The sequence below is a fragment of the Ctenopharyngodon idella genome, chromosome 15, assembly GCF_019924925.1.
Source record: "Ctenopharyngodon idella isolate HZGC_01 chromosome 15, HZGC01, whole genome shotgun sequence".
Classification (NCBI taxonomy): Eukaryota; Metazoa; Chordata; class Actinopteri; order Cypriniformes; family Xenocyprididae; genus Ctenopharyngodon; species Ctenopharyngodon idella.
Window position 1 is genome coordinate 3122457 of NC_067234.1, and position 15458 is coordinate 3137914.

General features: G+C 39.5%; 1 protein-coding gene across 1 annotated transcript; it reads left to right on the forward strand.

Annotated features, from left to right (window-relative positions):
• The first annotated feature begins 12 nt into the window (after positions 1-12).
• On the forward strand, positions 13-11689 carry lin37 (lin-37 DREAM MuvB core complex component). Its single transcript, XM_051863446.1, has 10 exons — positions 13-96; positions 543-614; positions 713-779; positions 2683-2733; positions 2876-2905; positions 3164-3249; positions 5904-6061; positions 9536-9667; positions 11218-11291; positions 11400-11689. Exons 2-10 carry the CDS (start codon positions 581-583, stop codon positions 11476-11478), a joined length of 711 nt encoding a protein of 236 aa, XP_051719406.1. The 5' UTR covers positions 13-96; positions 543-580; the 3' UTR covers positions 11479-11689.
• Positions 11690-15458: the final 3769 nt, after the last annotated feature.

Consider the following 15458-nt stretch of genomic DNA (forward strand, 5'->3'; position numbering starts at 1 on the left):
TACAGCCAATGACGAGCCAGGAATCTCATTGCGCGCGGAAGAGGAAAGCCGGATTGTGACAGAAGCGGCTCATGTCTCTCAGCTAAGGATTGAAAGGTGAATAACGTGTTGTTTTGTGTTTATAAAGTACTTCTACGTTCCCAAATTATATTATTTACAGTATTATGTTTTTGTTAATGCCTTTGTGAAGTCGGTGAATTGATTAAATGCCGTTAATCAGGGATTTAAGTGCTTTCCTAGCTAGCTAACGACAGCTGTTTATATCATTGTAGCTGATTAGCAAAATAATACTATGCTTGTTTTTACATGTTATTCATGACCACTGTGATTTCCCTTTTTCAAACAATTCTTTTGATTTACCGAAAATTTGTAACACACACATTAGAATTAGGATATATATATAATATACCCTCAAAATATATCAAATTGCAGCACATCCACTTAATTTTATATTAATTTCATTACAATTTTATTTAACCCATTTCATTATATTAGTCACAAGTAGCAAATCACTAATCCTCCTCCTCTGAATGATTTTACAGGTTAAAAAAAAAATCCCTGTTGTCACTCTGAGGGCACAATGCTTCACTGTAAAATCAAGACTGAAAAAACAGGTGAGGATGCAAACGAGAGCTTCTTGTTACATTTCTGTTTTAGTGTGTGAAGAGTCCTTGAAAAAGTGATTTTATGTGGTAAAAATGGTTCTTTTCAGATGCTGGGGCTCGAAACCGCCTTGATGCTGTATTGCAAGGTCTGGTTGAGAGGAACGACAGTGAGAGGTTAGTGCATTAATGTGCCTTAAAAGCTAGACTGTAACAACGAAGCTGCAAATGGACCTCAGGCAATTAAAGTGCATTAGTGATGAGTCCACTTTTATAGATTGTCAATTATCCAGAATGTTTAGTAACATATATTTAACATATTACACAATGTACTCCCACAACATTATCTGTTATGTCCATTAGTGATTGCATTGTATTTGAGCAATGGAACAGCTGCATAGTTTGTTCTGACTGTGCTGAAACTGCACTTCCTTTAACAGTAACTGTGTCTTAACCACTAACTAGGTGCGACATCATAATATTGTACTGTAAAGTAATTTGTCTGATAAGTGCATGATTGATGTATGATATAGCCTACATCAGTTAGTGTTAGTGAGTATCGTAAGTGCCTAAACTTTTATATTCAAAATGGCTGCCCTAAGCCCTCGGTGAAGAGCGTCAAAGATGTCTATCAGAGGTGTTTAAGAGTGCTTTCACACTGGCAGTTTGGTTCGAAACAGGGCACGGTTTGCATAAAAAATCGCTAATGTGAAAGCTGTCATGCGAAACTGAGTGCGCACCGGGGTACCGAATCCAAGACTACTTGAAGGAGGTGGTCTGAGTTCGGTTGCACTCGAACTGTGCCGCGGTTCACGTGAATATGAAAGCAACATGGACTCGGTTGTGCACTTGTTCAGGAAGTAAAGTAACCTGCGCATGCGTTTTCACCGATTATAATGTATTTACTTAAATAAAACAATATAAGAGATGATGTGTTGATGATTTACCTTGGATTCAAGCAGGAGTGAGCCTGCAGTGTATTCGCGCTTTGCGAATGCAATCAGAGCGGCAGATGAATGGCAATCAACTTTCTCCTCAAAATAGGCTGCTTGCAAGCAGCGGAAAACGTCTACATGTGGCACACATACAATAAACACAAGTGTCGTTTACTCTGCTGCACGTAATAGCACCAAATTAATAAAAACACAATTTATTGACCCGCATTCTGTTTTCTATCATGCACCGTGCACATCTGTGTTGACGTAAGATGAACGCAAATGCACCAGGGTTCGATAAAATCAAGTTAAGTGTGAAACCAGACCAACAATGCAGGGGGCACGGGGAACAATCACGCCCGGGCTCTACCGCGGCGAACGAGCCCAGTGTGAAAGCACCCTAAGAAACTGCTCAACAGTGCTCAAAATGCTAGGGAGAAATGCTGGTATCGTCACATTTTAAAAATTTAAGTACCGACTTGGTACCCAAGTCAGATGCCAACGCGCATGCCTTGCAGTTTTAGAGAAACTCTAACCCAGTCACTTGCCATAACAATTTGGCCCATGTCAAAGTCTCTCAGATCTTTATTCCTGCTCATTTCTCCTGAATCCAACAAGCTGATTACGAGAACTGGTTGTTTATTTTTTTACTGTCTAATCTATCCAGACCTTAATATATGGCCTTGTTAGGAGATCATGCTTCACCTGTGACTGGTCATACTGCTTGACTCTTTATATCATCACAAAATGTAAGCACCCAGCTCTAATCTTCTAAATGCGACTGGAAGTGATTAGGTAGTGTGGATTCTCTGAACATATGACCATTTGTGGTGTCTCAGAGGTTTTGTTTCCACTGAACTTGGAAAAATATTTAGTATTCTATTGATTAATTTCTTTGTTACAATCCATTTATATTTCAGCTGTATGAATAATTACTGACCCTGATGGTCTGAGATCATTTACTGCTGTAATTACATTTCCGGAAATACTCTTAAAATGTTTAGTGACCACCAGCAGTAATGCTTTAATGTGTTCTCTGAGAACCTTGCAAAGTATTCCGATAAATAATCAGGAATAAGAAATTGTGTCTGAGTAATCAAAACTAGCATCTGTACAATCCTCCCTTTCCTCCCTTTCCTGCACAGGGAGCAGAATGAAGAGGATTCTGGTAAAATGGTGGCAGACTCATTGAGCAAGTATGCACATGGATTTTTACGTTACTGCAGAAAACACTGTCTTTTCCCGACAATCATATGTAATGAACATGAAATGCTCCCCCCCCCCTCCCCTTTTTTTTTCTTTTTCTTTTCTTTTTCTTCTTTCCTTTCTCTTTTACAGGGATTTGTCACCTTCTTCTGCAGGGAAAAGGCAAGGAAAATCTTCTGACCTTTATTTTATGGTTAAAAAATTTGTTTTTTTCTTTTTAATCAGAGGAATGGTATTTTTGACCAAACAGACACTGTTGCCCCTTTAAGATCAAATATTGTTTTAAGATCTCTTAAAGCTTTTCAGCCTTTGAGGGTGCTTTATAAATATTTACGATAGTAATATGTACAAAATAGCAAATGTTTATTCCTTAATGGTTTGGTAGTGGTTACTGTAAGAGCCTCTTTTTGCCTTTCACAGGCCATCATCACGATTCCCACAACACAGAAGGAAGAAGCGTAAAGAAATGGATGATGGTCTGGCAGAAACCAATCAGCACAAACAAAGTAAGAGCTAGATCACAAGCATCTACGCTTTATCTACTGCTCTCAATTTTGGGAAATTAACACCCAGCAACAGCCGAACTAGAGTATTTTGTTTTCACACTGGCAAGTAATTTTGCCTTATCTACTAGCTGTTGTGGTAGGCAGCTACTCACTTATCTTTATTTTAAAATTGTGTGTATATCGGTGGTGTGCAGTCCATATAAGGTGCGAATGCTCTGCATACCCAAGCGATTTGTGGACTCACTGATTAACATTAACATTATAAATTACTATAAGTTTGAGGCATACCATAAAGCCTACATCAGGGCTATTCAACTAGTTTGTCATGGGGGCCAGTTCATGAAAAGCATCCCAAATGAGGGGCCAGAGAGATACGGCTTGCAATATGAGTGATGACACAACAGCAATATAGGAGCCCATATGTTGTATTTTTGCACCATAAGACACCCAAGTAGACTTTTTTCCTGCATTTAAACATGCTCATGTTGTATTTCAAAATAACAACATTTTGTTGCATTTTGTTGCATTTTGTGTGTGTATGTTCTTTATGGGAAAATGCTTATGCAATTTAGCTTATTGGGTTCATATTCTGGTCGCATCTGCTTGCTGGTATATAATATGCATCATCAAATCTTTTATTTAAAAAACAAAAAACATTGTAGTTTACAGCAGATGCGGCGACAAACGATCGTGGCAGCTGCCTGTGACTCCTGGCACGAACTCTGGCAGCTGATACATAAACAATGTATAATAATAATAATAATACACCTATGGGAACTTTGCCTCATTATTTTAAAACACAACCGCACGCCACTGAAAACAGTGTAGTTTTTACCAAGCAAACAGCAGAAACAGCGAAACCGAGACCGTGGCAGCTGTCGCGAACTCGGGCAGTTGCCAGAGAAATCCGTGGCATGGGGATGCCACCGGAAGTGGCGCTGTGACCTGCCGCTGCCAGGATTTGCGCTTGCTCTCTCTCATCGCGTCTCACAGGAGAGGCTGCTCGCGCCACTCGCCTAACGTCACGTGACTCATGCTCTGCGCTGAGAATGTAGCTTGTGCTGTATGGAACAGACGTGCGTCACTTCATAACTGTAGGGCCCGTTGTCCAACTTAACTAAATTTATTCTAGAGATGTCTTTTTCACACTAAGATACTTGAAGGGCCGGAACAAATGGGCCACCAGTTGAATAGCCCTGGCCTAGATGATAAAATGCTGGTAATGCGTGTGTAACTGTCCGCAATTTATTTATTTGCCAAACGACGATAATTTTCTTTAATTCTGCCAGTTACGGAGGCTTCCGGATAAGCGGATCTACAGCAGCTTTTGCGTCTTCACTCTGTTGTAATGTATTGTCATCATTGTTCCACGTTCTCATTGGTTTGCTGGCATATGGGGGATTTCATGCACAGGGAAAGCTGTGAGTGGATTGCTCACCCAAGAGGAAAAATGTGCTGCTGCTGCCAGATCTCGATCACCGAAAATCACATTATATTTGAGACAAAACTAACTAGACTAAATCAAGTGAAAAAAGTCATAACTGAAACTATTTTCATAGTATTTCATTTTCTCCACAGGGAAATATATTTTTAGTGAAAACAGTAAACCTACTGTAACTATCTGAGGCTGTTAATCGATAGTCTATGGCTATGCGTTTGTTAAAGTCATCAATTTGCATTATTTCAACTTATTTTTTAAAGAATACTTATATTTTTTTATTATACTTACATTTATTCTAATTATATTTGATATATGATCGCGAGTGAACGCTATCATCTCTTCCTCTTTAATACTAGTTACAGAATAAACATGAATGAACATCTGAAGGTATGTTGAAAGATACAGTACAACTTACTGAAACATATAATATCTTGTGTAATCGCTCAATCAGTGTTCAAACTTTGCAAAGACATCAATAAAACAGCTTGTAAACACTGTCACATAGCATTTACCTCAGGCGAGTCCACAGCTTGTTAGTTCGCCAGAGAAATAAACTCTTTCACTAAATATATGCACTATATTAGCCTATATACTCACTATATTTTAGTTAACTTGTTAGTGATGTCTTAATTATTTAATGTATGTTTAAATAAATCTGTCATGAAAATGTGTAAATTTCAACATATTTCAACAACGAAAATAAACATAGTTTTTTAATTTAGATTTAGAAGTTAATGCAAAAACTGCCTTATGTGCAGTTTACAAGTTTGCATACAATTTGTTATTTGAGTGTTGATTATATCTAAAAATAAATAGCAACTGAACTTAGGCTAATAGTTTGGGCTCTGAACCTTTAATATTATAGTAATGTGTGTGTGTGTGTGTGTATATATATATATAATATAGAGAGAGAGAGAGAGAGAGAAAATAACCAAACAAGGGAAAGCGCAAATGGTGATGTATAAGATTAATTCAGGTAAATTTTAAGTGTACGACATAAATGTTTATTGGCAATTTTGTATTTTACAAGTAACACTTTTTAGCATTTTTGAGAAACGCTGTTGGGTTTTCACATCAGTGAAGATTCTGTGGTGGCTTGAGTGAGTTTTTATCTTTAATGAATTAAATGGAATTTGAGTTTTTTTTTAGTCTTCGTCTCATAAGAGCCATTTCCTGTTTTCTTACGTGCCTCACATCTCATCTTTTCCATCAGATGCGTATATTATAAAGTTATTTGACCGCAGTGTGGACTTGGCTCAGTTCAGCACCACCACACCACTCTATCCCATTTGTCGGGCGTGGATGAGAAACAACCCCTCTATGCGAGAGAGAACTGCGCCCAGCCCCCCTCACAGCTCCGGGGAGGATGAGGTCACACACAGCATTCACTTCACAATGATTTTAAATACTCATCCTGTTCAGATCATTAGAGGGTTAGTTCACCAAAAAATGAAAATTCTGTCATTTATTACTCACCCTCATGCCGTTCCACAATCGTAAGTCCTTCATTCATCTTCGGAACACAAATTAAGAAATTTTTGTTGAAATCCGATGGCTCAGTGAGGCCTGCATAGCCAGCAATGACATTTCCTCTCTCAAGATCCATTAATGTACTAAAAACATATTTAAATCAGTTCATGTGAGTACAGTGGTTCAATATTAATATTATAAAGCGACAAGAATATTTTTGGTGCGCCAAATAAACAAAATAACGACTTATATAGTGATGGCCGATTTCAAAACACTGCTTCCTGAAGCTTCGGAGCATTATGAATCAGCGTGTCGAATCAGCGGTTCGGAGCGCCAAAGTCACGTGATTTCAGCAGTTTGGCGGTTTGACACACGCTCCGAACCGCTGATTCGACACTCTGATTCATAACGCTCCGAAGCTTCAGGAAGCAGTGTTTTGAAATCGGCCATCACTATATAAGTCGTTATTTTGTTTTTTTAACGCACCAAAAATATTCTCGTCACCAGGGATGGGCAGTATTTATGATACATGTATTTCAAATACAAAATAGTATTTTGTATTTCAAATACAAAATAGTATTTTGTAATTTGTATTTGATAGGGTTGATGAAAATGGCTTTGTATTTTGTATCAAAATACTTTAGTGTTTTGTATTTTTAAAATACTGTAAAATACTTTGTAAGAAGTCTACATAATGACATCATAAAATTGCGGCCTCTGATTGGTGCTTACTCAGTAGTTTGCCCAGACTTTTTGAGATCAGAACAGAAAATTGATCCATATGGAAGAAGGTGGTAAAGGTAAGAAATGTGCAGGCTGCCAGCTTTCCATCAATTTTTAGCAAGAATTGCTATAATTTTTAACAGTTCATGTTAAGTTTTGGTGTTCATTTTGGTAGCATAGGCTAAATAGTTTACCAGTTTACATAATGTTCTTGAAAACTATTATACTGAGCAGCAGCCCCCTATATTTATGATTAACAATCAAATGATTAATTAGAAACTAGTTGCCATGAATACAGGTGTCATCAGTCGTCTTCTTATGAATGACTTGTCTGTCATTGAGTCAGTGTTGCTGATGCAAAGTAGGCCCTTCGTTACCAAACACCAAGTAACTAAATTAGAATACAATTATGAGTCATTCGCAGACATTAAACTGTTGGTTACTTTAACCTTTCATCTGGGAGATCACAGGGATTTGTGAATATTTGATCTGTTAAAGGCACAATATGTAAATTTTTGCTGCTAGAAGTCGCTTATTCAAAACAAAGGCGTAGCTTGATGACACCTTGATTTCGCGGAATTAATGGAAGGTGTTGTCTTCACATCTACAGCCAGTGGAAAAGAACTAGGGCAGGACTCAGGCAGAAATCATGTTCATGGATGAGATTATTAACGTTACTGTAGTATGAAGCAGAGCATGGCCGAGTGCTGTGAGAGCGTAACGAGGCTGCTGGAGCGATTGCTAATGAGAGACGAGCGTGACACATGTCTCGACAGCAGCGGAACTTTTATTATGCCACAGTCGCTGCTTCCGCTTCTTTCGGTCATTCGTATGTGGGGTAAAGCAGCACTGTTTTATCATGTTAGACATATTTGTGTGTTTAAAGTTGTAATAGTGCTACTCTGTGCATTTGCTCAGCGGCTACTATGAGACACTTAATGTACGCTGCAGTAAACTAGATCGATATTAGGCATGGTAAAACATGGTACTCGCGGTAAATCAAGAAAACAAGATTCAAACAAAAAGACTTACAGTGTTGAGCTACATAACAATGATTCGTTTTCTGTCGATGAATGTATCCAAACAGTTGCTCACCTGTCTAATAAAACACATAATATACTAAGGCGTCTTTGATGTTTCCATGGTTTCTACAAAATAAAACCGGAAATCGAGGGTAATGATGTCATTGATAGGTGACACACAGCAATAATTGCTTATTCCTCCTGGAATTAAACATTCTTGGAAACATTTGGGATAATGTAAGTACACAAGTCAACAGAATATATAATTATAATCCAAAAATCCTACATATTGTGCCTTTAACTGGTTTCATATTTCAGATTTATTGCATGACTAGGGCAGAGAAAAGCTGTTGCTATCAAACATTGTTTACTTATTCAGCTGAGTCAGTGTAATGGTGAAGGGATAGATGAGAGAGGCCAATTGATGGAAGGTTTGTGAAGAAATTTCATGCTCCCTTGTAAAAGTATTTTTTAGTATTTTTAAAATACAAAAATACAGTAGTTTATTTTGATACATGGTGTGGCTGCTGTATTTTATAGTTTATTTTGATACACTTAAAATTAAGGTTTTTGGTATTTTATTTTAAAATACATTTTGATGTATTTTTGCCCAATCCTGCTCGTTGCTTTATAATATTAATATTGAACCACTGTACTCACATGAGCTGATTTAAATATGTTTTTAGTACATTAATGGATCTTGAGAGAGGAAATGTCATTGCTGACTATATAGGCCTCACTGAGCCATCGGATTTCAACAAAAATATCTTAATTTGTGTTCCGAAGATGAATGAAGGTCTTACAGGTGTGGAACGGCATGAGGGTGAGTAATAAATGACATTATTGTCATTTTTGGGTGAACTAACCCTTTAACTTCTCTGAATAACACATTTCAGTCTATAACTGCATTTGGAAATCTAGTGTTGGTTTTCAAAGATGGTTGTGTTTCAGGTTAAATACAAGCTAAACTCTCTCTCACATTGCTATTTGCCACTGAAAATAGCAAACAAACTACAGCAATGTACAGTGGAAGTCATTAAATCAAAGCTTATATTTTTGTTAGAGAACTTAGATAAATTATGCACTAAAAATGTGTGTTTAAAAAGTTTAATGTTGTCTAAGTCATCTTTTTGACTTGGGAACTATTTTTCCTTCCTGGTAAATAAACTTTGTATAATTCTGGCAATGGACTTCCTTGCAACAGAATTCCCATGAGCCAAGTGTATTTTAACATGGCTCGTTTTTTTTTCATTAAAAAGTGCGGTTGGTTCACCTCATTCTTCTCTAGTTGAAGTTTGTCCTTGGAGCAAGAAGAATTAAAAAGGCATGTCTTGGCCCACTGCAAGCATAATATCTTATATAACAGTCCAGTAACCTTTTAACCGTAAAGTTATCATCAAAGCTAAATTGTTGTTGTTATTAATAATGCTGCAACATCCGTCTAAACGTTCCCTTCTGAATTCAATTACCCACTGGAGAGAAATTCATATTTTTCCTTTGAATTTCACTGGAATGCTTCTTTCACCAGTAAGGATTGTCCTTGGCTTCACTTGTTTAAAAAATTAAGTAATTTATGCCACAACAAGCTTCACAATTGAGGGAAACTGCTCTTTGATTCTTATTCTTTCAGATGACTGACATGCTGAATGGCAAAGGGCAGAATGTGTACAGGCTTCCTCCGCCTGTTTCCTGTCCAGTAGGTTCAGTTGGTGAACCTGTTAATCTCAGAATTCCACCTGTAGAGAAGCCTGCAGAGAGCCAGGTGGGCTATGGAAACTGTTGTGCTGTACATGGTGTACAAGAAACGCTTATCTTTCTTTGAAGATCCTTTTGTGACAGCAACTGCTAAATGACAGAAGATAAAGTTGCTGTCAAATGCTTCTGCTTAACTCTTAACCAATCTTTGTCAGGAATATAAGTAAACCTGTTTGCATACAGAATTGACTGGTATTGTCATTTAAAGAGGACCTATTATGCTTTTTTTTACATTTTCAACTTTCTTTAGTGTATAATGTTGCTGTTTGAGCATGAAAAAGGTTTGCAGTTATAAAGCACCAAGTCTCTCCAAAGGGAGTTATTCTCTATATTCTGAAACACCTCAATTGTAGTCTTGAGTTTTGTACACATCACAGTATTCCTCATTTAAATAATTCCCACCCAAGGCATATGCAAAATAAATGGTGTGAGGCCTGGGTAGCATTTCCCAAAAGCATCGTAAGCCTAAGTTGATCGTAGCTCCATTGGTGGCGATGGTTCTACGATCAACTTAGGCTCACGATGCTTTTGGGAAACGCAGCCCTAGTTAAGTTACGTTAGTAGTGTGTTGTCACCATGTTCAAGAGACACTTGCTGTGTTCGAAATCGCCCCCTATACCCTCATTCACTATTCCCTACATTACTCCACTAATATAGTCCACTTGAAGGAGTGAATGAAACGAGTGCGTGAATTCGGACACTGAGTGCATCGGAAGGGCTGCCGATTCTGCATAGTTTGTGCTGCTGTTTAATAATCTTTTGAAATGTAGCAAACTGGCAGCTCCGGTAGTAATGAATATTTATGTTGGACTAGCATGTTCAAACCTTTTAAACGATTTAATGATTAATTAAATAGGAATTTATACCTGTATGATAATGCTGGACCAATGCGGTTTGGAAAATGAATGGATGATTGATTCAGCTGCGGGCGCCATCTCCTGGCGAGATGCGGGAATTCATTCAGCGCGCGCCTCTCACAGTGCATTATTGGTATTTCTCTAGCCGCCGAGCGTGCATCGGTTGTACACTCATTATTGCGGTGCATTGTGGGATTGAATGAGTGCACTCAACATCGTCCACTATGGTTTCGAACACAACTACAAATAGTGCCCTATTTAAGGGTATAGGGGGCGATTTCGGACACAGCCACTGTTTTTTCCACCCCAAATCTGGTTATGGTAAGGGGTGTGACATTTTTGAAACCCACTTGAAGCGGTTGACCAATCACAACACACAGATCCAGCTGACCTATCAGACCACACTGTGCTTTCAAGAATGAGGGGCTTCATAGACACAGGAACTAAACAGAGCGTTACTGACAGACTGGGAAGAGAGGTGCTGCAACAATGTCATTTTTGTGAAAAATATGTTTTTTGAACATTCAAGCATGAAAACCTATCCTAGTAGACCCCAATAACAAAATCAAGAGTTTGTAAAAGGGCGTAACAGGTCCTCTTTAAAGTTTGCAATACTCAAATATTGCTAAATTGTGTGCTTCATGTGGCCATATCCATTTGTGATTTTTGGTATTTGCAAGATCTTCTTTTTCTTTTTCAGTCTGTAGACACTGCAGCAGGCACCTCACCTCTTATCTTCAGTCACATCAAACGCTGGAAGAAAATTAGACAGAAGTAAAACTTATCATTCATTCACTTCCTCTTCTTTTATGGGGGATGGTAGGGTATTTACAAATTAATTCATGCAAATGTTCTGTATCATTTGTTTTGCATCTGTTTTAGGTGGAAGGAGGCCTCCAGTAAGAACCAGCTGAGATACAGCGAGAGCATAAAAATCCTTAAGGAAATGTATGAACGTTAGTTCACATGCATGCCTAGAACATCTGCAGAAAATCTGTTTAAGTAATTAGACAAAAATGTCCAGGCATGAAGCCTTGAAACAGAGAGTTGTAAACAAAATGTTGAATTGAGAGCTCAACTTAAAAATGTGTAAATGATTTTGTAATTTTTTTTTCTTTAAATACAAAAAAACAAACATGGATTTTGAATAAAAATACATTTCTGAAATTTAATTTGATGCATTTATTGAATAAATTGAATTAATTCATTTACATGCTTTTATTCAGAATAAAGTGAACAAGACAGCTAAAGGTACAGAGAAGTGGCGTATATTGAGTATGTTGCAAAGCAAATTGTGAGTGTGATTTTCTCAGTCTTGTGTCCTCCTGGCATCTGTTAGGTGTGGATGCGGTGGTGCATTTTGTCTGCTTTTTGACCCTGAAGTTCAGATGCCCTTCAGTAAATGCTGTCTCAAGCTCCAGCAGCAGAGACCGTTTAAGCTTTTGCTTGTATTCCTCATACATGAACATATATATGGGTTTTAGACAGCTGTTCAACATAATCATGTGTTCAACTATTGTTGCAGTTATTATAAATACCCCTGAAACACTTTCAAGCCACATATTTTCAGCTGCACATACTATATAAAAGTAAAAAAACATACGACGGAAGCCAACATACCACAGGACCACAGCTGTGACCCAAAAATATGCCCGAGATGTTTTTTTTGTCTTTTTGAGTCATTTGTCTTGTACTGCAATAGCTATACATACAGATACAATAATTAGGAAGGGGGATAAGAAAGTAAAGTTTATGCATATTTGGCGTGCTGTTCAGGGGGAGGGCTCCGAGCTCGGAATTTGGCCCAAACCCAGAGTACTCCCCATCCCAGGCTGGGATAGATTTAGTTAGAAGTTAGGAGATGGGTTTGTGGAAGGATGCTGGAAAACTGCCATAGAACAGAAGTAAGTCTGCTGTATATATACCTCCTGATGCTAACTGAGTTGATTAACTAAATATGCTCCACCTTGTTAATTAGGTTATTTATCTGAATGTGCTAATTATGTAATTATGCCAATGTGTGTAATTATCCGAACTTTGTTAATAAAACAGGTTATTTGCAGAAAATGACAACTTGTCAAAATAACGAAATAGGTTCCATGTTTTCAGACCTCGAATAATGCAAAGAAAACAAGATGATAATCTTTTTTTTTTTAAACAACTCAATACTAATGTTTTAACTTGGGAACAGTTCAGAAATCAATATTTGGTGGAATAACCCTGATTTTCAATCAGCTTTCATGCTTTCTGCCAGTCTGCGGCATAAAGTCACTGTTGGGTGACTTTATGCCACTCCTGGAACAAAAATTCAAGCAGTTTGGCTTTTGTTTGATGGCTGGTGACCGTCTTGATCACAGTGGGGTTCAGGTCTGGAGATTGTGCTGGCCATGACAGTGTCTTGTTCTGATGATCCTCCATCCACTCCTTTATTGGCCTGGCTGCGGATTGGAGCATTGTCCTGCAGGAAAAAACAATCTTTGAAAAAACAGTTGGGGAACACTGTCAGCCAGACCAGAAGGAAGCATGTTTTCTTCCAGGATGACCTTGTACGTGGTTTGAGTCACGTATCCTTCAGAAAGACGGATCTGCCTGATTCTGATCTTTTCTGATGGGTCCAGTTTTCAGCTTTACCCAACACCTTGTCTTCTAATGGTTAGACTGAGACCTGGAGAGGCCTACAACCCACAGTCTCTTGCACCCACTGTGAAATTTGGTGAAGCATCTGTGATGATCTAGTGGTTCTTCAGTAAGACTAGAATCTTCAGGAATCAGGCAGATACATCTTTGTGAAGGATTCATAACTATATCTAATTTAATACTACTTAATAACTATATTAAGTAGTGTTAAATTGTTTAAAATGTTAATTTATCTTTCTAATTTGCGTAATTTGAATATGTACCCAAAATTCTAATAGGCCATATTGATATTTCAATTTTTGTTATTCTATTTATTTATTTTTTTTAGGTTAATGAATCCTTAAGCATTTGCTAAGATACTGTGAGAGCATAAAAATCCTTAAGCAAATTACAATCAATAAAGCCCCTCAAATGCCAAGCTCGCGTCTCGGGCAATGCTGCCCTCTTCCCGCAAAGGAATGGGCCTTCCTCCAGAGTCAGGCCGCTGCAGCAGGCCCTCAACAAGCCGCGCCGCTGATTCATTTTCGGCCAGCTTTCTCTCTCCACCCCGATGGCTCAAAACCGTAAAATCACAGCTCAAATCCTTTTCGTTTTCCATGGTTGAATCTTGCTTCGCTTGGTCGCTAAATCACGAGCAAAGTTATGCTATCTGGATACTCAATTTTTGAGAAATGGATGTTTTGAACCGTTTTCATAGATCTGCTGTTTCTAATCTAAGGCGCTGCTTCCCTTTATCTTAAACGCACGCGTATAAACAGCTCGGACATCATGTGCAGTCAGATCGCACGCACAGTTGCAGAATTAATAAGAACTTGACTATAGCTATAGCTGAAGTATCGCGGTGCCATGCAGTATACAAAATGGACCGAATTTTCATAAATATATAAAACAGATCAGATTTTTCTCTGAATACTTCATTAATGAGAATGAGAACAGGCTCTTGTTACCAATCAAATGAATCATTGTAAACAAATTCAGCAATGTACAGTAGCAGAAGCTGCATGAAGCTACATAGTATTCTATAGCTAAATTTGTCCTCTGCTGCAGCAGGAATGTCCCCTCTGCTTCTGCTGGAGCTCAGTTTTCTGAGGAGGGAAAAGAAAAAAGAAAAAAAAAACTTTCTCTCCACCGCTGATGAGGCTTACCCGTCCGATGCTGCGAGTCTTGATTTCCCATCGGATGCTGCGAGAGCCCTCCTGGTCACTTTCCATCTTTTCTCCTTCCTTGTCCGGCGAGGCTTACCCGTCCGATGCCATGAGTATTGATCTCCCGTCGGATGCAGCAAGAGCACTCCTGGTCAGTTTCCATCTTTTTAACTTTTTCCGTCCAGTGAGGCTTACCCATCCGACACAGTGAGTCTTGATCTCCCGTCGGACGCAGCGAGAGCCCTCCCGGTCAGCTTCCATCTTGTTATCCTTCTCTGTCTGGCGAGGCTTACCGTCTGATGCCACAAGCATTACTTTCCTGGACCCTTGGTCTCCCATCTGACGCCGCGAGAGCCTCCCGGTCAGTGCTTCCTTCCTCGTCCGGCGAGGCTTACCCGTCCGAGGCTTTGAGCATTGGTCTCCTGGAGCCTTGGTCTCCCATTGGACGCCGCGAGAGCCTCTTGGTCCGTGCTTCTTTCCTTGTCCGGTGAGGCTTACCCGTCCGAGGCCTTGAGCATTGGTCTCCTGGAGCCTTGGTCTCCTGGAGCCTTGGTCTCCTGGAGCCTTGGTCTTCCATCGGATGCTGCGAGAGCTCTCCTGGCCAGGCATTCCAATTTCTTTCATCCCGCCATCAGCCAATGGAACCCACTCACCTCTTGCCGGGGGCCGCTCCTGGCGGAAGCTGAGTGTGCCCCTTTTGGCTGGTCATTCCTAAACCACGCTGCCCCTCGTTTTTCAGTCGGTAGGGCTCACCCGTTCGACACCGTGAGCATTGGTCTCCTGTCGGACGTAACCAGAGCCCTCCCGATCGGGCGCTCCAAATCACGTGCTCCCTGTCAATCGGCCGGTAGGGCCCATCTACCTGGCGATGCACGATCCCGTCAGAGGCAGCACGGACCCCCCTGGTCGGATGGTTTAACTCATACTGCTCCTCATTTATCGGCCGGTAGGGCTTTACGCATCCGATACAACGAGCATTGGTCTCCTGGAGCCTTGGTCTCCCATCAGATGTCACGAGAGCCCTCCCGATTGGTCGTTCCAAATTTCAGCTACCCATCATTTGTCGTTCGGCTAGTAGGGCCCGTCTGCCTGGTACAGTGATACGCTCCTGTCAGTGCCAACATGGGCTCTCCTGGTCAAGCAGCCAGGCTTCTTGAAA